Source organism: Danio rerio, chromosome 1, assembly GCF_052040795.2.
Source record: "Danio rerio strain M-AB ecotype USA chromosome 1, GRCz13ab, whole genome shotgun sequence".
In the NCBI taxonomy this organism is placed as follows: Eukaryota; Metazoa; Chordata; class Actinopteri; order Cypriniformes; family Danionidae; genus Danio; species Danio rerio.
Window position 1 is genome coordinate 46,965,670 of NC_141021.1, and position 22,561 is coordinate 46,988,230.

General features: G+C 38.1%; 1 protein-coding gene across 2 annotated transcripts in view; it reads right to left on the reverse strand.

The window, feature by feature from the left end:
- The window catches only part of slc43a1b (solute carrier family 43 member 1b), a 34,700-nt gene that overhangs the window by 10,912 nt on the left and 1,227 nt on the right, over positions 1 to 22,561 (reverse strand). For both annotated transcript variants that reach the window (XR_015475451.1, NM_001083000.1), the window contains 8 exon segments: positions 13,905 to 14,062; positions 13,024 to 13,210; positions 11,643 to 11,698; positions 10,980 to 11,056; positions 5,114 to 5,206; positions 4,509 to 4,642; positions 2,154 to 2,287; positions 1,916 to 2,062 (listed from right to left, as the gene is read on the reverse strand). Coding sequence is in view for 1 of the 2 variants with exons in the window: in NM_001083000.1 (NP_001076469.1) it covers positions 1,916 to 2,062; positions 2,154 to 2,287; positions 4,509 to 4,642; positions 5,114 to 5,206; positions 10,980 to 11,056; positions 11,643 to 11,698; positions 13,024 to 13,210; positions 13,905 to 14,058 (982 nt within the window). In the remaining variant the exon portion in view is untranslated.

Consider the following 22,561-nt stretch of genomic DNA (forward strand, 5'->3'; position numbering starts at 1 on the left):
AATCTAAATAGTTTAAAAACTGAGGTTTTGCTTGTTGGTACCAAATCCAACCACAAACCAACCAAACCAACCAGTGGTTGGTACCAAACCAACCACTCTCCAAAACTGACAGCTTTTCTCTTTTAATTGACGACTGTTCCATTTATCCCTCTAAACAGGTTAAGAGTCTGGGTGTCATCCTTGACAGCACCTTATCTTTTGATTCTCACATCAATAACATCACCCGGTCTGCTTACTTCTACCTATGCAACATTAACCGTCTCCGCCCTTATCTTACCCCTCATGCCACTGCTGTTCTTGTTCATAGCCTTGTCACATCTCGTTTAGATTACTGCAATGCTCTTCTCTTTGGTCTCAATCATAAATCTCTCCGTAAGCTTCAGTTGGTCCAGAACTCAGCTGCCCTTATCATCACCTGAACCCCTTCTTCTCATCACATCACCCCTGTCCTGCAGCAGCTTCATTGGTTACCTGTTAATTTTCGAATTGACTTTAAAATCTTGATGTTAGCATTCAAAGCCATCCACAATCTCGCCCCTCCATATTTGCACCTTGCGATCTTCTTCCTCCCTCCACTTGTCTGTTCCCTCTTCTCATCTTTCAACTATGGGCAAGAGAGCATTTAGCCGCTCTGCTCCGCAGCTCTGGAACTCACTACCACCTGCCATCAGAAACATTGACTCCCTCACACTATTCAAATCAAGGCTTAAAACCCACTTATTTAAGATGGCTTTTAATACTTAATTTTATCTGCACTATTGCTGTGTATATTTTATTATTTCTCTTTGTTTTATTGCTCTAGTTGATTGTACAGTGTCCTTGAGTAGCTAGAAAGTCTTTGAATAAAATGTATTATTATTAATTGTAGCCTTAGTTTGCTGTTCTTAGCTGACAGGAGATGCACCCAGTGTGGTCTTCTGCTGCTATAGCCCATACGCCTTAAGGTTAGACATGTTGTGTGTTCAGAGATGCTCTTCTGCATACCTCGGTTGTAAAGAGTGGTTATTTGAGTTACTGTTGCCTTTCTATCAGCTCGAACCAGTCTGGCCATTCTCCTCTGACATCTACAAGGCCAATATCTTTTTAGTCATAGCGCCACTTATTGGCAACACAAAATGACATGTTTTACAGTGTACCAAACTCCTCCAACAAATTAGATTGTATCAGCCCCAAATTTGGGTGGTGTTCTCTGAAAGTTCTAGTGATGATATAGATTCTACACCTTTGATTACAGTACTATACTAAAGACATCTACATGTGAGTATTCATTCACAGTCATAGCGCCACCTGCTGACAGAAGTATGAATGACACAAATAGCTAACATGATCAGGTTTTTTATATTTATTGAGCTTAAATTATTATTGTCCGCTGTTCTCTGTCATCCTAAGGCCACCGGGCGGCGAAGAGCCCAGGTGCGAGGTCCCTTTCACCGCTGCTTGCAGCTTTAATTTTAATGGTATTTGATATTGCAAGCCCTATGGGAAAGAAAACCTCTTTATAGTGTCAAATAGTGTAGAATAGTGTCAAACAGCCATTTGTGTATAGTTTATCCTGTTAAAAAAAACGCGGCGAAAAGTCCTACACGACGGTAATAGCTTTATAGCACGGTTACTTCAATAATGACAACAAAATTGCCATACTCCACGTTTTAATTCCATTTCCGTTTAGTTCGATTATGTCTTTAATTGAATTAAAATAAATAATCAAAAATAGCTGTTTACATGGTCGACTCCTAATCAGAGTATTGTTTTAATTGTATTAAAGTCTGATTATTGGTGTCTATATAAACATACTCAATGACTGGCACTCTTTTGCAAGCTCAAACCGCTATGTTCTGCATTAAAGCTGAAAGTGTAAATAGCACAATATGACCCCTTTAAAAATCTACTATTAAAACGTTTGGCTGATGCTCACGGTTCGGGTCCCCGTGGGTCACCAGGAACTCCAACATCTTGTTCATGGCACCCATGAAAAAAATGATCCGGAGCTGAGTCATCGCCATGGTGATGATGCTCCACAGGAAGATAGGAGAGCAGACGGATCGACGAAAGGGAGGAGAGCCTGCGTCCCACAGAGATAACATCAGGATTATTTTATTGACGATCATTACAGATGATTAAATGTTTGTCAACATTGTGTTTAAGAGACTTGCTCTGTGCTTCTGCTCCATCACTGGGAGCTTCATCACTGGAAGGCAGTTTTTTGAGCTCCTCTTGCTCTCTCAGTACCACATTAGTGTCGGTCATCTTTTGGTCCAGCTCTTTCCCTCTTAACTTCCCCATAGTACTGTGAAATAAACCACAACAGGGTTTTAGAATGTTGTTGTATATATTGAGTTATAATGCACAGCCTGTAAAATGTTTCTAACCAAAACTGACTTGCTTTTTAAATTAACTGCAGTATTGTGAGGATTTCATTTCTTTCCCTATAGACCATTTTGAAGCATGTAAGCAAAAACAATGGTCCCAATGTAGTACCTGTTTTACATTTTTAATTTCCATAGCTTTCGAGAATCCAATAATGTGATGAGAGCTGTTTTAGCATTAAGTTATGATTGCATCACCTCTTGTTACAGTTATTAAATAGTTTAATAACAAGCAGGAAATGTTCATGAGCCAATGACATGACCACAATGAAATGGTCTATATTAATATTTCATAATGTAATTTATTTATTTACATTATACATAATTTATAGAAGGGTGAGGAAGTGGCGCAGTAGGTAGTGCTGTCGCCTCACAGCAAGAAGGTCGCTGGGTCGCTGGTTCAAACCACGGCTCAGTGGCGTTTCTGTGTGGAGTTTGCATGTTTTCCCTGCCTTCGCGTGGGTTTCCTCCGGGTGCTCCGGTTTCACCCACAATCCAAAGACATGCGGTACATGTGAATTGGGTAGGCTAAATTGTCCGTAGTGTATGAGTGTGTGTGTGGATGTTTCCCAGAGATGGGTTGCGGCTGGAAGGGCATCCGCTGCTTAAAAACTTGCTGGATAGGTTGGCGGTTCATTCCGCTGTGGCGACCTGGGATTAATAAAGGGACTAAGCCGACAAGAAAATGAATAAATAAATGAATGAATGAATGAATGAATTATTTATTTATTTATTTATTTGTTTGTTTATTTATTTATGTGTATGTGTGTGTGTGTGTGTGTGTGTGTGTGTGTGTGTGTGTGTGTGTGTGTGTGTGTGTGTGTGTGTGTGTGTATCAAAGCTAAGTTTTGCTCCAGATGTCACAAATCCCTCTGAAATCAATCTAATATGCTGATTTTTTTGCCCAAAACATTTCTGATTATTATGAGTAATGCTTCATATTTCAATACTTCATATTTTTGACTCTAAGGAGATTTATGACACATGTAATGTAATGTATTGTAATGTAATGTGGGTATTTATATAGCGCATTTTTCATGTATGGCCATACACCCAAAGTGCTTCACAATCATGAAGGGAGAGGGGGGGTGTCGCCTGCAGGATTTTTATTCAAAGGTACGCTCATATCTAGCACCACCCCACCCCATCATCCCTTATTCTTATTTCAATCACAAAAACCGATGCTTGCTGTCAAAGGCTACATTATTTAAGGGCATTGCCGCACATGAGACAGAGAAAATAAAAGCACATCGTTGTATCTTAATTTTATTATATTTTTTATTGGTCAGTTATCTACTAGATAAACAAGAATAAGAAATAACATCTGAGGTGAAGTGCTTCATAACCAGTCTCAAACTCTTTTAGAAGGGTGAGAGAACTCAGAAACTCGTTGTGAGAATGAAGATGTCTACATATTTGTGCCAGTCTGTCAGATAAAATTGTTTGAAACAGGTTTTTTTTATTTACATTGATTATACTACGAACAATTAATAACTGTGAGCATCTATAATAACTGATCATGACCATGCGGAATCACACAAATAAAAACATTTTTAAATATATTCAAATAGAGAACAAATATTAATTATTCATTCATTCATTTTCTTTTTGGCTTAGTCCCCTTAATAATCCGCAGTCACCGCAGAGGAATGAACCACCAACTTATCCAGCACATGTTTTAGGCAGCGGATGCCCTTCCAGCTACAACCCATCTCTGGGAAACATCCATACACAATCATACACTATGGACAATTTAGCCTACCCAATTCACCTATACCACATGTCTTTGGACTGTGGGGGAAACCGGAGCACCTGGACGAAACCCACGCGAACACAAGGAGAACATGCAAACTCCACACAAAAACGCCAACTGACCCAGCCAAGGCTCGAACCAGCGACCTTTTTGCTGTGAGGCAACAGCACTACCTACTGTGCCACTGCATCACCCAAAATAATAATTATATTTTACAATATTATTTTTTATGGCGTTTTTAAAAAAAACTTCTGAGTAAAATACTGATCCAAATGTTTGACTTGTAGAGTGTGATATACCCATTTTGAATCGTCATATACTCATATATGATAATTGATAGAATGTTGTCCGTGTATGCGTTTATGATTCTTGCATTTTATTTTACTGACATGTATCTGATGTCCTCTGGAGCAGGAAAAGATTCTCCAGGCCAGTTTAGAAAGCAGTTGAGGAAGACGAGGCAGGCAAACCCGGCCCAAAGCCAGAAGATCACAGAGAACGACACGCCGACATCATAGATTAGCTGCAGGACAGAGAGAGAGTGAGACAGACAGATGATGTGGAGGCAGACAAAACAACAGATCGATATACAGGCAGACAGACAAGACAGACGGAGAGACAGATAGATGAACAGACAGAAATATAGAGACAATCAGACAGATTTGTCAGAAATAGAGAAACAAATTATCATATAGAGAGAAAGAAACGCACAGACAAATAGAAAGAGAGACAGACAGATGGACAGACAGATAATGAGACAGAAGAATAGAGACGGACAGATAGACGTACAGGTAGACAGACAGATAGAGACACCAACAAATGGACAGGCAGAGAGAGACAGACAGACAGATAGAAAGACAGACAGACAGAAAGGCAGAGACAGACAAACAGATAGAGAGACAGATGGGTAGAAAACATTCAGGGTCAAATGCTGAATAGCAGGAGAAGAGTATGGTCATGTGTAAATGACTTCACTTCTATACAGTGACTGTACCTTGACTCCAGGAAAGGTGACCGCGGAGGAGGCATACGAGCCGATCATGAGCGAAAGAATGGTGGACCGCACGTTTCCAAACATATTCGGCAACTGAGAGAAACATACAAGAAGACAGAGGAACAAATGAACGCTAACAATAAAGCATGTGTTCAAACTGTAATACCTGTCCACTGCCACTAGAGAGCATTAGGAGCTTGAGGCTTGAAACTGCCTTTATCCCTTCATCAGGAAATGTAGTATTCATTTATTTATTCATTAATCCCTTTTTTTAATCCAGGGTCCCCACAGTGGAATGAACCGCCAACTTACCCAGCATATGTTTTACGCTGCAAATGCCCTTCCAGCTGCAATCCATCACTGGGAAACCCTCATACACTCATTCACACATACACTATAGACAATAGCACATGACTTTAGATTGACCGGAGTACCCGGAGGAAATCCACACGAACACGGCCCCACAATAAATAGTTAGATATTTTATTTATATTATTATATTTATATTTGGTTTATATTATAATAGCATATATTAATTATATTAATATTATTTTAAAAAATGCAATAATTCAACGTGTCGTTATATTTATACAAAAATTTACTGCATAATCAATCGATCAGCAGTCAATTGATTCATTGATTTAATTATTTAATTTCTTGAGCATGCAATTGTATTTGTGTGGGTACAGCACAGGTATGATAGCTATGGATATATGAGCTATGAATACTCCTGCCCCCCTGTGCCAACAACACACACACATCGTCCTCTTCAAACTAAACAAACAAACTCAACCTACACGACAAATGACTGCCAATGAGAAAAAGTTCTTTCCCAGCTCTTACAAACACTTTCTATTTTAGCACATAAATATATGTTATTGAACTGAAACACTTTCGGGAAGCTGACATGAACTTAATTCTGACATACTGCACTCCGGCTAACACTAATTCAACAACAGAGGGGTTTATTGTGTAGTAGTTTTAGTCAAATTAGTTTACACACGCAGCTCAAATGAACTGAACACAACTTTAACTAAGTTCAATTCGGGACAAGCGTGTGTATATTTGTGTTTGTGTGTGCGTGTGTGTTTATGTGTGGGCGTGTGTGTATGTGTGCCAGCATCGAACTATGAAATTTGACAGTCAGAACATCCAAAGATCACAGACATCCAAAAAATCTGGAACAAAAAGAGGAGGGTGGGAAAGTTCAGCGGGCTGATAAGCTAAAAGAGAAACGCTTTTTTTTTTTTAAGACAAAACAGTAAATAATGGCAAATAATAATCGTGTAGTTTCACATAACCGGTAAGATACAAACTGTTAACGGGTAACAAAAAAGCTTGAACGCTTTCTTTTAACATGCAATGAAATACAGATACATTAAATTGATTGCAGGTCACATTTTCTTTTAAAAGTGCTGCTGGAAAAAGCTTTTTTTTTAAATAAAATTTGGGTTGGCATGCATGAATGATGTTATTTTTATTGTTATATTTTAAGGAAATATTTGTAAAAAGTCTCTTCTGCTCACCAATGCTGCATTTATTTGATCACAAATGCATTACAACAGAAATATTGTGAGATATTACTTTAACATGTTAAACATGTTAACATGGGAAAATTCGCATATTTGAATGATTTCTGAAAGGACACTGAAAACCAAAATAATGTTGTGTATTATTTAGCTTTGTATCACATCTTAAAATATATATACAGTTATTTTATAATCCAATATTTTTCACAATAATACTGTGTTTATCATATACTTAATGAAGCCTGATGTGCATAACAATGAACAAATCTTAATGTTTTTCAGAATAAATAAAATACAGAATAAAATGCATATTTCTAACGATAGATTTATAGAGCACATATACAGTTGAAGTCAGAATTATTCGCCCCTCTTTTTATTTTTCCCCCAATCTTTGTTTAACAGATTTTTTCAACACATTTCTGAACATAATAGTTTCAATAACTCATTTCTAATAACTTTAATTTATTCTGATTTATTTTATCTTTGTCATGATGACAGTAAATAATATTTGACTAGGTATTTTTCAAGACACTTCTATATAGCTTAAAGTGGCATTTAAAGGCTTAACTAGGTGAATTAGTTTAACTACGCAGATAGTTTATTCTGTAGACTATCGAAAAAAAAATATAGCTTAAAGGGGCGAATAATTTTGAAAAATATTATCAGACATACTGTGAATATTTTCTTGCTCTGTTAAACACTATTTGGGAAATGTTTAAAAAGAAGAGAGGGGCTAATAATTCTGACTTCAACTCTATATGATCGATTCTAAACTTGTTTTTGGTAAATTATGTTGCTTATAATTCAGCCTTAAATCACAGGAATAAATTATGTTCAAATACATTTACAGGTTTTATACACACACACACACACACACACACACACACACACACACAGGCCACTTTATTAGGTACACCTTACTAGTACAGGGTTGGACTCCTTTTTGCCTTCGGATCTGCCCTAATGCTGCAGTTTTGTCGGCTGCACATCCATGATGCGAATCCACCACATCCAAAAGGTGCTCTATGGGATTGAGATCTAGTGACTGTGGAGGCCATTTGAGTACAGTGAACTCATTGTCATGTTCAAGAAACCAGTCTGAGATGACTCCACTTTATGACATGGCGCATTATCCTGCTGGAAATAGTCATCAGAAGATGGGGACACTGTGCTCATAAAGGGATGGACATGGTCAGCAATACTCAGGTAGGCTGTGATGTTGGCACGATGCTCAATAGGTACTAATGGGCCTAAAGTGTGGCAAGAAAATATCCCCCACACCATTACACCACCACCACCGGCCTGAACCAGTGATACAAGGTAAAATGATCCATGCTTTCATATTGTTGTGTCTGAATATCACAACAGAAATCGAGACCCAGCAAAGTTTTTCCAATCTTCTATTGTCCGTTTTTTAGTGAGCCTGTGCAAATTGTAGCCTCAGTTTCCTGTTCTTAGCTGAAAGAAGTGACACCCAGTGTGGTCTTCTGCCGCTGTAGCCCATCCACCTCAAGGTTGGAAGTCTTGTTTGTTCATAGATGCTCTTCTGCAGACCTCGGTTGTAACGAGTGGTTATTTCAGTTACTGTTGCTTTTCTAACAGCTGGAACCAGTCTGGCCATTCTCCTCTGACCTCTGGCATCAATAAGGCATTTGCGCCCACAGAACTGCCGCTCACTGGATATTTATCTTTTTCTGGCCATTCTCTTTAAACCCTAGAGATGGTTGTGCGTGAATATCCCAGTATATCAGCAGTTTCTGAAATACCTAGACTAGCCTGTCTGGCACCAACAACTATGCCACATTCAAACTCACTTAAATCACCTTTCTTCTCCATTCTGATGTTCGGTTTGAACTGCAGCAGATCGTCTTGATCATGTCTACACGCCTAAATGCATTGAGTTTCTGTCATGTAATTGTCTGATTAGAAATTTGCATTAACGAGCAGTTGGACAGGTGTACCTAAACCTTTATCATATATTTATTCCTGATGTGTATAAGAAGTTAACAAATCTTGATGTTTTCAAATATTTTGAAACCCAGATTAAAATGTCTATTTCTATTAAGACATTTATTTTAACAAAATACCAAAACCGTTTCTATTTTTTTATTTTCTTTTGTGTACGCAAGTATTTCGCAAGTATTTTACTTTAGACATACTCAAAATTGTCTCTGTCAATGTTTTTAGTAAATTTTATTTGATTTATCAAAGTCACACGAGTGGTAATTTCACATCAGTCACATCCATAACACAGGGTTGATACATCCATAACCAAGAAAAAAATGCAAAAAAAAAAAAGAGCAAAAATATTTAATTAAATTGATTTAATTAATGTTTGTTCTATAGTAAGCCAACTGTTATCCTGTTGATTAGCATACTTTTATGGGGGTTTTATAGTTTAATTCACAGAATTTCTACACATTATGTTATATACTGCAAACTCGCAGACTTTTTTGGTTACATCCATAACGCATGTTTATTTTCCTCATTTTAAGTACAAAACATGTTGACAGATTGATATTTTTCTGATCTTATTACTCTGTGGTTAGTTGTTTTGGAAAATATAAACAGATATTTCAATATAATGTAAATATATACTTTCTATGTGAATTTGAGTTTTTACTTCAAATGTCACATCCATAATGCTGGAATTGCTCATATATTCAGTTATTTTATAATATACTTAAAATTTTTCACAATATTACAATGTTTATCATATACTTAATGAAGCCTGATGTGCATAAAAATGAAGAAATCTTGATGTTTTTAAATCTGTTGCAACCCAGTATAAAATGTACATTTCTAATAATACATTTATAGAGCATATATGTATATAGTGGATCCTAGATCTTGTTTTTGGCAGTGTAAAAATAAAGATAGACGCGCACACGTGAGGGAAACAGACATGTGAGTGAAAGCAAGGACAGTTGTGTTAATGTTGCAGAAGGTGGGCTCGTGAGGGCGTGAAGACAGATCTGTGCTGTGATTGGCTGAGAACGGCATGCCAAAATGCAGAGCGAGAGGAAGCCAAAGCACTGAATGTGCAGCACTGAAGCTAAAGACATGCAAGAGCAGTCACGCTAATGCAGCTTTCATGTGCAGAATAACACACATTTTGGTGCTGTTTCATACTTCATTAGGAAGAATAAGTGTGCTTTACATGCAAACACATGCACATCAAGCATGCACACTGACTTAAGCATAATATATACGTTTTACACATAATTACCAATCAAAAGTTTTTAAATGTTTAGTTAATGATTTCTTTTTTAATATAATGTAAAAAGTGCAGTGTAAAAAAGGCTGTAAATTTGGATGCCAAAATGTACAAGTGCACTGTAAACTTTTTAGCGTCAACGCTTGACTGAAGGCGTGTCCGAAGTTGGGGCTGAAGCAATCGTCATAGATGCGTCTGCCAATGAAATTCAGTCAGCAATAGGCCACTGTCTTGCTGGTGTATTTGCATACAGCAATCTGATTGGCTGACGCTTCCGTCAGCGCTTGAAAAGTTGAGCTACTCCCAACTTCTGCAGCGAGCAACGCCTCTAAAGCGGCGCCGACGGATCCACAATGCAGTTCGACAACGCCTGACGTCACCCATTCAAAGTGAATGGGAAGCGTTGACGTGTGAATGGGGCGTTATGCAGTAAAACTACAGTGTGTTTGTAATTGATATTGAGATATTGTAAAAGTTCCCAGAAATACTGTAAAAAATGCCAGTAATACTGTAAAATTTACAAAAGCACACTGTAAATTAACAAAAACAAATGTGCCGAAAAACTAGCGTCGTTGTTATTGTTAATCTACGATGCACTTGTAAAAATTGCCAGTAATACTGTAAAATTTACAAAAGCACACTGTAAATTAACAATAATAATTGTGCTGAAAAACTAGTGTAGTTGTAATTGTTAATCTACGATGCACTTGTAAAAATTGCCAGTAACACTGTAAAAATTGCCTGTAATACTGTAATAATTGCCAGTAATACTGTAAAATTGCCAGTAATTCTGTAATATTTACAAACACACTGTAAATTAACAATACCAATTGAGCTGAAAAGATACAGCACAATTGTAATTGTTAATTTATAATGCACTTGTAAACTTTACAGTATTACTGGCATCCAAAATTGCGAGTAATGCCGTAAATTTTACAGCAACTTTTTACAGCGCAATTTATTTCTGTAATGCTACGCTGAACTTGAGGCAGCCATTTCTCCACTCTTCAGAGTCATTTAATGCATCTTTTCAGAAATGTAATATTTTACATTTATACATCTTTCATTAGTGCAAAACATACCAGCAGTGCAGATATGTAGACATTTACTGTATTCTTACTGTTAGTGAAGTGAAGGTTAGACAGATTCCTCCAAACCCATTCATAGAGACAGCAATGAATATGAGAGCTGATAACACTGTGAAGAAAAGGAAACAATGTGTTCATTACTTACTGTTAAACTGTTGTTACACTGAGTGACATTTTAATTCAAGATGACGTGTTCTGTAAATCATAGCAAAACTGTATGCCAGTCATCACTATTTTGCTCAGAAACTTTATTTCCTGTGAAATTTTTAATTGTTTTTTAAATATATTATCTTCGTTTTTTTTAGAGTGCAAGAATATATATATATATATATATATATATATATATATATATATATATATATATTTTTTTTTTTTTTTTTTTTTTTTTATATTTCTTTTTTAAAGTCTTATTTCTTTGAGTTTGACAGGAATATATTAAACTGTTATGGTCAATATGATCAGTCCCTTAAGATTTTTTCCTCAGTTGACTACAGAACAAAACACTGCAGTCCAAATTTTCTCTCTTTTAAACTGCACTTGGGAAATAATTAAAAAACAATTGAAATTTCACAGGAGGGCTAATATTTTTGTCCTCAATTATATATTTTTTTTCAGGATACAAGCATATAAAAGAACTCTGTATTGCACCTCGTTTTAATGATTAAACAATTAAAACATAAGACATTAGTACTGACCTTTTGGATTATAAGATGCTACAGCAATCAAAACCATAGAGAGCGCAAAACATGAGCTGTTAGAATAAGAAAAACAACCAGTTAATGAAAGTGACCATTGATTTGAACTGTAATTTGAACTGAAAAATAAAGACAGGGCGGGAAAATACCCCCTCCCCCAACTGCCAGTTTGCATTTAATTTTCATCAAGGCTCTGACAATGAGAGTAGTTGAGTTCAAGCGCATGTATCAATAGCGAGGAGGCAGGACATGTCAGATAGGCGGCAGTGGCAAACTGTAAGTTTAGATGTTTATATCTTCTAAATGTGAGTTTTATCACTGTTTTAGAGAATATCTTATGATATCCTTTAGGCTGGGACACACAAAGCCAATGGTTGGCCATTGGGGTTCGTCTCGTTGTTGATCAGCATCTCTCTAGTTTTTGGTTTAGTGTTAAAGTCGGAGCTCTTGGCCCGATTCAGCAAGCAGAATCATATCGGGCGTTGGCCAAAGAGAGCGCTTTGATTGAATTTAAGAATAAATCAGCACATGACAACAAAAATGGAAGTGGCATAGCAAGTAAACTATTTAAGTCGAAAAGGAATACAAAGAAGCCGGCTGTAATTTTGTTACATTTCTCAAATATTTGCAAACAATACTGATTATCAGATTATCAGACATATTCGCAAGAGTGAATCCCTCCTCTGTGACTGACAAATACTGAGATAATGGTACTAAATCTGCTTTGTTTACGTTTTGCACATGCACATCAGAAGTTTGGTTTTCATCTGCACTAGTTGTTAAGCGTCAGCTTGACGTGTCCGACTTTAAGGTGCAGTGAGTGATTGTCTTCAGAAACATGTTTTGCTGTGCTGGTTGAAAGTCTCTTCACAGTCCAATAGTGATGATTAAAGTAAATGATCTAAAGGTGTTTATAATTATTTTTATATTCTGGGTAAGGCATACGACTAAAAAACTGTTCATCAAATTAAATATTGTCAAGCAGACATCTCCCATAATTTTGATAAGTAGCCCAAACTGTCTGTCAGCAAATGTAGATCTCTGTTCACGCATATCAGCCATTAGCGCGTGCACACCTGCATGAGCGCCGCGCGTTCACAACACAAGACAGTCAATGACAGACTCCCTATACTGTTCGCGATTTCAGCAGGCGTAGTTTTGAAACACAGTCCCTGCCCTGCAGTCAAAGATAATATGCTCACCGAGTAGCATTTTGGCAATCACCTACTGCACCTTTAAGAGTAAAATACTGATACTAACATCGACATCAAAATAGGGATTTTAACACCAACTCTTTATACTTTTCACATTTCAGCCACTTTTCAACTCTTTCTGTTTTTTTCCAGCCAACGTTTAAAAATTAAACACCAATGTCTCTTACCTGCCAAACAGTCTGATTGGACGAGGACCGAACTTGTCCATCAAGACTCCAAGCGGCAGAGTGGCTGCGCTGATGATGAAGGAACCAATGGTGAAGCCCAGATTGAGAATCTCCTCCTGCTCAATGCAGCTCAGCCAAACGGTCTGCTCCGTCAAACTCAAGTTACTGTGACCCTCTGTGACATTTTCTAGCCGTGTCAGAGGAGGAACAGAGAAATATTGTAAATCTCTGAATGGTGCAGCCTCATAAAACTGTTCTTCAGGATATTATCCATTAATTAATGGTCCTATGATATGTGTGCTGCAATTTGAACTAAAACATTGAGACAGGGTGGGACATAGTGTAGCTCCACCCCTTTAAAAAAAACTGCCAATAGCGTTTAGTTTTTATCGCAGCTCTGCTAGTGAGTGGTTGAGCTCAAGCGCGTATAGCAGTAGCGTCCTGAAAGGGGCGGGACATGTGAGCTACTAGAAAGCATTTGATTGGTCAGAAGATTTGTTGAGAACCTGAAGTATGAATTGACGTCAACATTTGTTTTTTGTGACAAACTGCAAACTTAAAATTATATATTTTTAAAACGAATTGTGTCTCTGTTTTGAAACACTCTACCTTAGATAGATATCCTTAAGCCTAACAAACTAATACTAACAACTAAAAACCTTCATTTTGATTACATGAGGACTTTAAACTAAACAGGATCAGTTTTAATTTAACTAGAACTACACCAGTATTCTACCTGATATGCTGGGATGATCCATAATCTGAAATATTCTTCTGATTTTTATTCTCTTTTCCACATCTACGTTAAGCTGCTTTGACACAATTAATATTGTAAAAGTGCTGAAAAAAACGTCATGAATAAGCATGTTCACATCACGTACCTGTACAGAGGTGTGAGTAGAAGCCCTCGTTCTTCAGCATGATTAGTAGTGAACCCCAACCCAACAATACAGCAGAGAAGAGCAGGTTTTCTATGATGGAGGTGACTGCCATCCACCAGCGCCTCCTGTAGGCCTGTGAGAGTGACGGAGCCATCGCGCTGTAGGGAGAAAACAGTAACTCAGTGTTTTTGCTTGGCTACAGAATTTGTGTTTGAGAATGCTTTTACTTCACCACAATTAAAAAACAAATATTGTACTTTGTAGTCCACTATCTTTCATAATTGTAAGTGAGTAAAGTTATTTTGAACTGAAGGAATCACCATTTGCTTTAAGGCAGTGGTGTCCAAGCTCGGTCCTGGAGGGCCGGTGTCCTGCATATTTTAGATCCAGCCCCAATTAAACACACCTGAACCATCTAATCAAGATCTTTCTAAGTATACTATTTACCTTATTCTAAAATGCGTAAGTGGGCCTGTTTTCGCAACTGTCTTAGAACTTCCAATTCAGTCGCCTATGGGAGAAATGACTAGGAATAATAAACGGAAGAAAAAGGTCAAACTACTTGCTCTACAAACAAATGTTTGCATGACTATACAGACCAAGTAAAAGAATATAATAAGAAAATATCAAATTGCAACATCAAGCAGCGTAATGAGCAGTTTTTAACGTCAAAAAAATGAATGGAAGTGAATGAGACTGGAAGTCTCAAGCCAAAAAGATTCAAATGGCAGCGCCCACTCGTCGGCGGAGAATAAGGTGAATAAACTTCCAGGCAGGTGTGTTGGAGGAAGCTGGAACTAAACTATGCAGGACAGAGTTTGGACACCCCTGCTTTAAGGCATGAATGTGATTTCTGACTTGTGAACATGCTGATTGTTTTCTGTTATACCTGGGTTGCACTTGTCATTTTGAATTGGAAAGATTTTATTTCGTCATCAACAACTCGCTGATTCAAAAGATTCATTCAGAGGGAGTCTACTGATAAAGACTCACTAATTCAAATGATCCACTTAATCTCCAGTTATGAATCGCTGAATTTACAAATCGATTCAAAATGAGTCAACAACAAGACCCTCTTGGGAGGAAACCCAAGCAAACAAGGAGAGAGCATGCAAACTCCACACAGAAATACCAACTGACCCAGCCGGGACTCGATCCAGCAACCTAGTACTAAGAAAATAATTTGAACATTACTTTATCTAATAATACAATCGACACTGTATTGGTTGCTGATGAAGTAGCTGATAATAAAGGAATTATTTATTCCTTCATCAGTCATGCAATATCACATCAGTAGTACTCAACAGAGGTTGAAAAAGGCCAAACTGACAACAGACGACCAAATTATTACAAAAATAATGCACACCCTGAGCAGGCGGTGATGTGGTTGACATTTGCATCACTGTTTAATAATTCAGCAGACAGGAGTCACTTATTCTGCTTATACTATGGTCACCACACCTGTTCAGATACCTTTATTCCATAAATTCACGCACACAGATTTGACTGAAAGACACCCTTACATTTGTTAATCCTCTTGTTAGGATAGAGAGAGAAACAGGGTTTCGAGCACAGTGTCTAGCTCAGTTCCAGAACGCTCCCCCTCCCATTAATGTCGGTATTGGGATTAAAAGTGTGGAGTTGGGGTGGTGGAGGGATACTGAAGTCGAGAGAAACAGAGGAAGGACGTGCTTGACTATTTATAGGTGTTTGGTCCTAAGTTGATTGGATAATAGAATGATTGTCAACAATGAATTAGCCTCATCAAAACTGATCGTGCTTCTCCTGAAATTTGTTTATTAAACATCACTTCATAACATTTGTTAGGTTTTTACCCTTAAACAGCTCCTGTGTGTAGAAGTAGTCTCTAAATGCTTATTCATCTCATCCTGAGCATTTTGATTCTATTTTTTAGTGTTGTAGTCAGTGGATGAACTGAAATCATTCAGATATGGAAGTGTAATTCGGTCTGCATGGAACTACTTAAGCCATGCTTTTATCTAAAAGTAACTGCTTTAAATGGTCATCAGCCAATCAGAATCGAGCTTCGCGAGTATGAATAAATCAACATATTACAGTAGTATGGAATCAGATAAGTCTCAAAAGAAATTCAAAAGAGGAGAGGAACAGTCTGCGCAAAAGAAGCGCAGATTTGTTTTCATTGAATACAGCTCTCATCTGATTGGCTGAAAGGTACGAGTAACCCTGACTCTGCCAAGAAAGTCTCAAAAATACACACACACGTATCCAGGGGGAGTCGTACGTGAAAGAGGATTTGCACATTCTCATTAAGGATGAACTCGCAAGTTTTAAACATTCAAAACTTTTTGTACACTCGTATACATTTGCAAATCGTGTTTTGCATTTGTGAAACGTATTTTATGAAAATGTATTTTTATTTTGTGCACGTGAAATTTTTTTGTGAATATAAATAAATATTTTACGCACGTGAATTTGGCTACGCATGTGTACATCGTGTCTTTTGCGTGAATTATTATTGAGTCTATTCTGACTCCATACAGTAGACACATATTGTCTCATATTGACTCTACCTGCAGTTGAATACACAAAATATTCATTAAAATCAACAAACAGCATTTGAAAATCGTTCATGCCTGAATGTGTGCCGAGGACCACAAATGTAAATAAGCAGCTATGAAAACACACCATTCATTTCAGAACCTGCACTCATGCATGACACAAACTTTTCATTCACTACTGCCTGCGTGTGAACAGCAGAAATCAGCAGAAATCAGCCCAATACAAACAGAACTGCTACAGTTTTGTCAGGACTTGTCCTCTTTTTCTTCAGCACATTCTTGAACAGCACACGTCTGGGTTGCAAAATGAAATGGGAGACTGTGATTTAGGACAGAGTGCAAACATCTGACGGCCGAATCATTGCTCAAATACCTCGTTTCTAATAATCGGTGAGTTTGCATGCGAGTGATTATGTCTATTTACGACCTGAACTCAGCTTTTCATACTTGTCCGTCACATGTGAAGTATTTTTATTATCCATAGAGCACATGTCCACACACCCCCTGACCTGCTGACACCAGAAATAGTCACAACCTTCAATGCACATCATGGGCATCTCACTGCTGTGACCGATTGTCACTGTGCTGCACTAACACTGATATGAACTTGGATCATGAGGTAAAACCAACACAATCTCATGGCAATTTGCCACTGTTTGATTTATAGTGGCCAATCCGTATAAGTTTGCTCAACTTTGCTATTCCACCACAATGGTGGTTGGGTTTGGCGGTGGGATTTGGAGACATGCCTTCTTTTTAGCCATCTTTCTGCCAAAGTGTACTGTAAACTTAATTATTAGCCTAATAAACATGAGCTTTATTTTATCAGTGACATCAGAAATAATGCTGCTTTATAGTTATATATTGCAGTTTAAAGACTCCTCTAAAATGAAGAATTAAGTCACATGAATTGTGAGTTTTTCACAGACTGAGCGTAAAAATCTTGATGGTTCTGCAGGTCTCGTCTATCAAATCTGATATTTTTTTTGTATTTTCTATAAGATTCAAGTCAAGGTGATTGGCTGGGCCATCCTACAGCTTAATTTTCTTTCTCTGAAAGCATTTGAGAGGTTCCTTGGCTGTGTTTTAGATCATTGTCCTGCTGAAATGTCCACCCTGGTTTCATCTTCATCATCCTTGTGATGTAGATGATGGACCGAAGCAGCTAATGATAATTTACAATGATGAAGGACAGAGAGTTGCTGAAGAACTACAGCGAGATTTCAGCTGCTGTGTGGGCTTTCACTGCCTTTCTACACCTCCCTTTCTTCATGTGTTCAATACTTTTTCCCTGTTTCATTTTATTACACAGAACTTAATTTGTAAAGTAATTAGATTTGTTTTCATTTATGTATTTCTTTGGTTGTAATCAACATCTGGTGAAAATTTCAAGTCAACAGCACCTTTAGAAATATGTTTTCTGACTAAAATGGTGTCGTGTTGAATACTTATTTCCCCTGCTGTATATTGATATATATCTTGTATTGAGATATGGTCAATATTTAGTTCCTAGCAATAGACCTGTGTGTTTTATACAAAGCATTTACAGAAAAACATTGTTATTGTGATTTTCGGTGCACCACTTAATTATGAATCGAGTCAATTCTGAACAAATATCTACATGTCATGCACTGAATTCAGCACTGTTCATGACCTGCTTTTTAATTCACAACACACAGTGTGTCAGCCTTTTAAATGAATCTTTCAAAGATTCACAAATGCAAAGTTGAATCAGATTAAATCAGTTTGAGGGGTCACTCACTCAATAAACTCCCTGGATCTATTGGAGAGGCTAACTGTATCCGTGAGAGTTCCTGTGTTGATGAGACACAGGACTTATTTGTATTGGTTTTTGTAATTTGCGATCTTGATATTGAATATAATTTTTTTCTAATGCAAACTTATCTTCGAAACCTTCTTTTTTTATGTTAATTGGTTTCCCATGTAACCCACCAGTCCTACTGCACCCAACATGGTCTGAGCTGGGATCAAACCGACAATTCTTTGTAAGGCAGTCGGTTGTTTTAACAAGGAGTTTAAAAACCGTAGCCTCTAGCGTCTGTCACTAGAGCACCTTTATGGCTCTTTTCACTGAGTGGTACGGTACGGTTCGGTTTGGTACGCTTTTATGGGCGTTTCCACTGTTAAACTGCCATGTTTAAAATACACAGCCGAGAGATTACACCGTAATAATATTTACATTTAATAACAAGCCATTGTTGACCCGGGCTCAAACAAACCTTGTCGTCGTCTTGAGGAACAGCCACAAAGTCAAAAAGAAGAGCAGATTTACCCTGTGCCCCTTACATTTTTACAAGCGAGTCTGAAGAGCGAGCGGTTTCGCTTTCTTGCTTGGCTCGCCACACGTCTATATCTGAAATAACAAATTTCTTGAGCTGATGATAATAACGTGCGCTTGATTATTGAAAATAAAGGAGCACATTATTTTTCAGCAAACTGCCTTGAACAAACTGCCTTGTTTAGCTATTATCATCACCTTTTAGACTATTATTAACTCAGAATGACAGAATTACTCTCTAACAGAGGATACAAGTGCTGCTGAAGATTACAGACACAGATAAGAGGTCTGCTCTGACTGTGGGCTATATTTTGTGTTTTTTAACTCAAATAAGGACTAAATGTCTGCTGTGTGTAGTTTTTCTTTAATTGGTTACATATCGGAGACTGTAAGGGTCTGTATGTGTTCATATATGATGCATTTGTTTATTTAGTGTATATAATTGCAGACATTACAGTAGGCTATTTCGCACTGTCATTGGTCTGCAGTTATAATCAAATGCTGTTTATAAATAAGTTAGTAATTAACATTTATACACCAGTATTTGTGTATAAAGCCTCTGTTTTGTTAGAAGTGCTTCTCATATGATATGTAAATGACCCGTACAGCTTTACTGTAGACATTTTCTCAAGCGAAAATGACGTCGACTGAAACTTTCTGTCATACACCACACCCACTAAAAAGGTACCCTTGGTAGTGTAAACGCAGTGAGGTTTACCTGCACAGCTCTTTACTACCTAGCCTCTATTACACTCATCCTCCTAATCCCGAGTTCAGACTGCATGATTTTCAAAGTAATCGTGTCACAGATGTTTTCACACAGCATGACTATCTGGGCTAGCGTTTCGTCGCTGCTTTGTTTACACTGCAAGATTGATCTGTGACAAGGACTTTCACATTGCATGACTTTACTTTAGGAAGAATCGCCGACAAGTTCGTCCAAACTACGTCTCACAGCCAAAAACACGTAGTATGTCTTTTGTTATTAACTACATAATGAGAAAGAAGCCTTTAATGGGGTAGAAAATGTACATATTTGCTCACCTGGGTTTAAAGGGAATTAGCCATTTCTCCTTAACGTTGATAATAAACTAATTTCTTTCTGTATGAAACGTCAAACAGACACGGTTGCTCCTGAGTCCTGTCAAACCTGCACTAGTTTTTCCTCCATTTCGTGGGTCCAAATAAACCGAAAAAGATCGCTTTTAACTTCTCCCCCAGCCTCCCGCTAGCCTGCAGCAGGTATACACACACGTACACACAAGTAAATGCTGCTCTCTCATTGACTGTAGGCGATGGCTGATGTTATTTTCAGTCAAAACTCAATTCACACGGTATGATTTGAATTGCCGACAGCTCCAGATATTTAGCATGCCAAATATCTCGCAGGCATCTGCGACTCATCGGCGATTCTCTCAGATTGCATCTTTGATAGTTCATACTGTGTGATTGTCACTTACATGCACGAGCAGCGATTTGCCTGTGATTTCAGGCATTTGTTGGCGATTTCTCAAAACCTGTCGGCGAGACAAAATCGGGGCTAAAATCACACAGTCTGAACTAGGCATTAAGCTAACTTCCATCCCGGACGAGCCCCCAAATCTAACTTACCAGTCCTACTGCACCTAACCTGGTCTGAGCTGGGATCGAACTGGCAATTCTTTGTATCAGAGTCGGTTGCTCTAACAAGGAGGCTAAAGAATGTGGCCTCTAGCATCTGTCACTAGAGCACCTTTAGAGGTCAGAGAAGTGAGGTTTATCTGCACAACCCTTCAATAGCTGGTCTCCATTACACTCACCCCCCTAAACCTCGTTCCTATCCCGGACGAGCCCCCACATCTAACCCACCGGTCCTACTGCACCCAACCCGGTCTCAGCTGGGATCGAACTGGCGATTCTTTGTATGGGAGTCGGTTGCTCTAACAAGGAGGCTAAAGAATGTGGCCTCTAGCATCTGTCACCATAGCACCTTTAGAGGTCAGAGAAGTGAGGTTTATCTGCACAACCCTTCGCTACCTGGCCCTTCATTACACTCACCCCCCTAAACTTCGTTCCTATCCCGGACGAGCCCCCACATCTAACCCACCGGTCCTACTGCACCCAACCCGGTCTCAGCTGGGATCGAACTGGCGATTCTTTGTATGGGAGTCGGTTGCTCTAACAAGGAGGCTAAAGAATGTGGCCTCTAGCATCTGTCACCATAGCACCTTTAGAGGTCAGAGAAGTGAGGTTTATCTGCACAACCCTTCGCTACCTGGCCCTTCATTACACTCACCCCCCTAAACTTCGTTCCTATCCCGGACGAGCCCCCACATCTAACCCACCGGTCCTACTGCACCCAACCCGGTCTCAGCTGGGATCAAACTGGCGATTCTTTGTATGGGAGTTGGTTGTTCTAACAAGGAGGCTAAAGACTGTAGCCTCTAGTGTCTGTCACTATAGCACCTTTAGAGGTCAGAGGAGTGAGGTTTATCTGCACAGCCCTTTCAATAGCTGGCCTGGATGTACGTATATAAGATTATATACGCTAACTTAACACTTGTTTGGAAAATATTTACATTCCTTCAGGAAATGTTGTATTTCCCTGCCCCCCAAAAAATTGGCAGTTTCTCATGAGTGAATGCAATTAAGTTGAAGATAAGATGAATACTCACAACCACTCTAAAATACGAACAATAGCTCTGAATTTTCTCAGTTCTGACTTTATGTATTGCAATTCTGCCCTTTTCTTACTATTTTGAATATGCTACAAATCTGATATATCGGATATTTGTCCCCTTTTAATTCTTTTCTTGCAATTCACTGTCTCTTTTGACTTTACAATTCCCAATTCTAAGTTCATATCTTGTGATTTTGACTTTATTTCTTGCAATTCTGCTCTTTCTGACTTCCTTACATGTTTATATCTTGTATCTGTTGTCTTAGTGCGGTCATTGCCAACAATTCCACTCATTTTATATCGGTTTAAAGATATTTTTATTGGCCTAACCTTAACCCAAACCTCAACCCTCTCAAAAAAACATATGCCTATTATTAGTTACAAATAAAACATGCTCTGGCTGATGTATAAGCATTTTAATAATAATAATAATAATAATAATAATAATAATAATTAATTTTATTTGTAAATGGCGCGTTTCTAGACACCCAAGGTCATCTTACAATAAGCATCAACAGGCATGCTAGAACAAATTTAAACAAATAATAAAATATTACCAAACAAGCATTGACCAAAGAAGTATAAACACACATCGCGAATATAAAATAACCTGAAAGCAAAACATGACAAAAAACATTGTTAAAGGAAAGCCTGCCTAAAAAGATGGGTCTTTAGACGAGATTTAAATGTGTCAAGACTATCACTGCTCCTTAGATCCAGGGGAGGTGAGATCCTTAGTCGAGTAGCCATAGAGCTAAAGAATCTGTCTCCCATTGTGCTCAATCAAGTGCGAGGTGGTACCAGGGAGAAAGAGTTGGCTGATCCAAGGGTGTGCGAAGGGGTATAAATATTGTGAAGTCTGATAAGATATTGAGGAGCAGAATTATGAAGTGCCATGAAAGTTAGAAGTAATATTTTTAAACTTTTCCAGAAGCCAGTGAAGCTGATGAAGAAGTGGTGTGACATGCTCGTGAGATGGAGTGCTAGAGATGACACGAGCTACATGGTTCTGAACCAGTTGGAGTTCATGAAGAAGTTTAGAAGGAAGCTCAGAAAGAAATGCATAGTCAAGACGTGAAGTAACTAATGCGTGGATAAGAATTGCTGTGTCATTGGTTTTGACAGAAGGACAGAGACGAGTGATATTACGCAGGTGGAA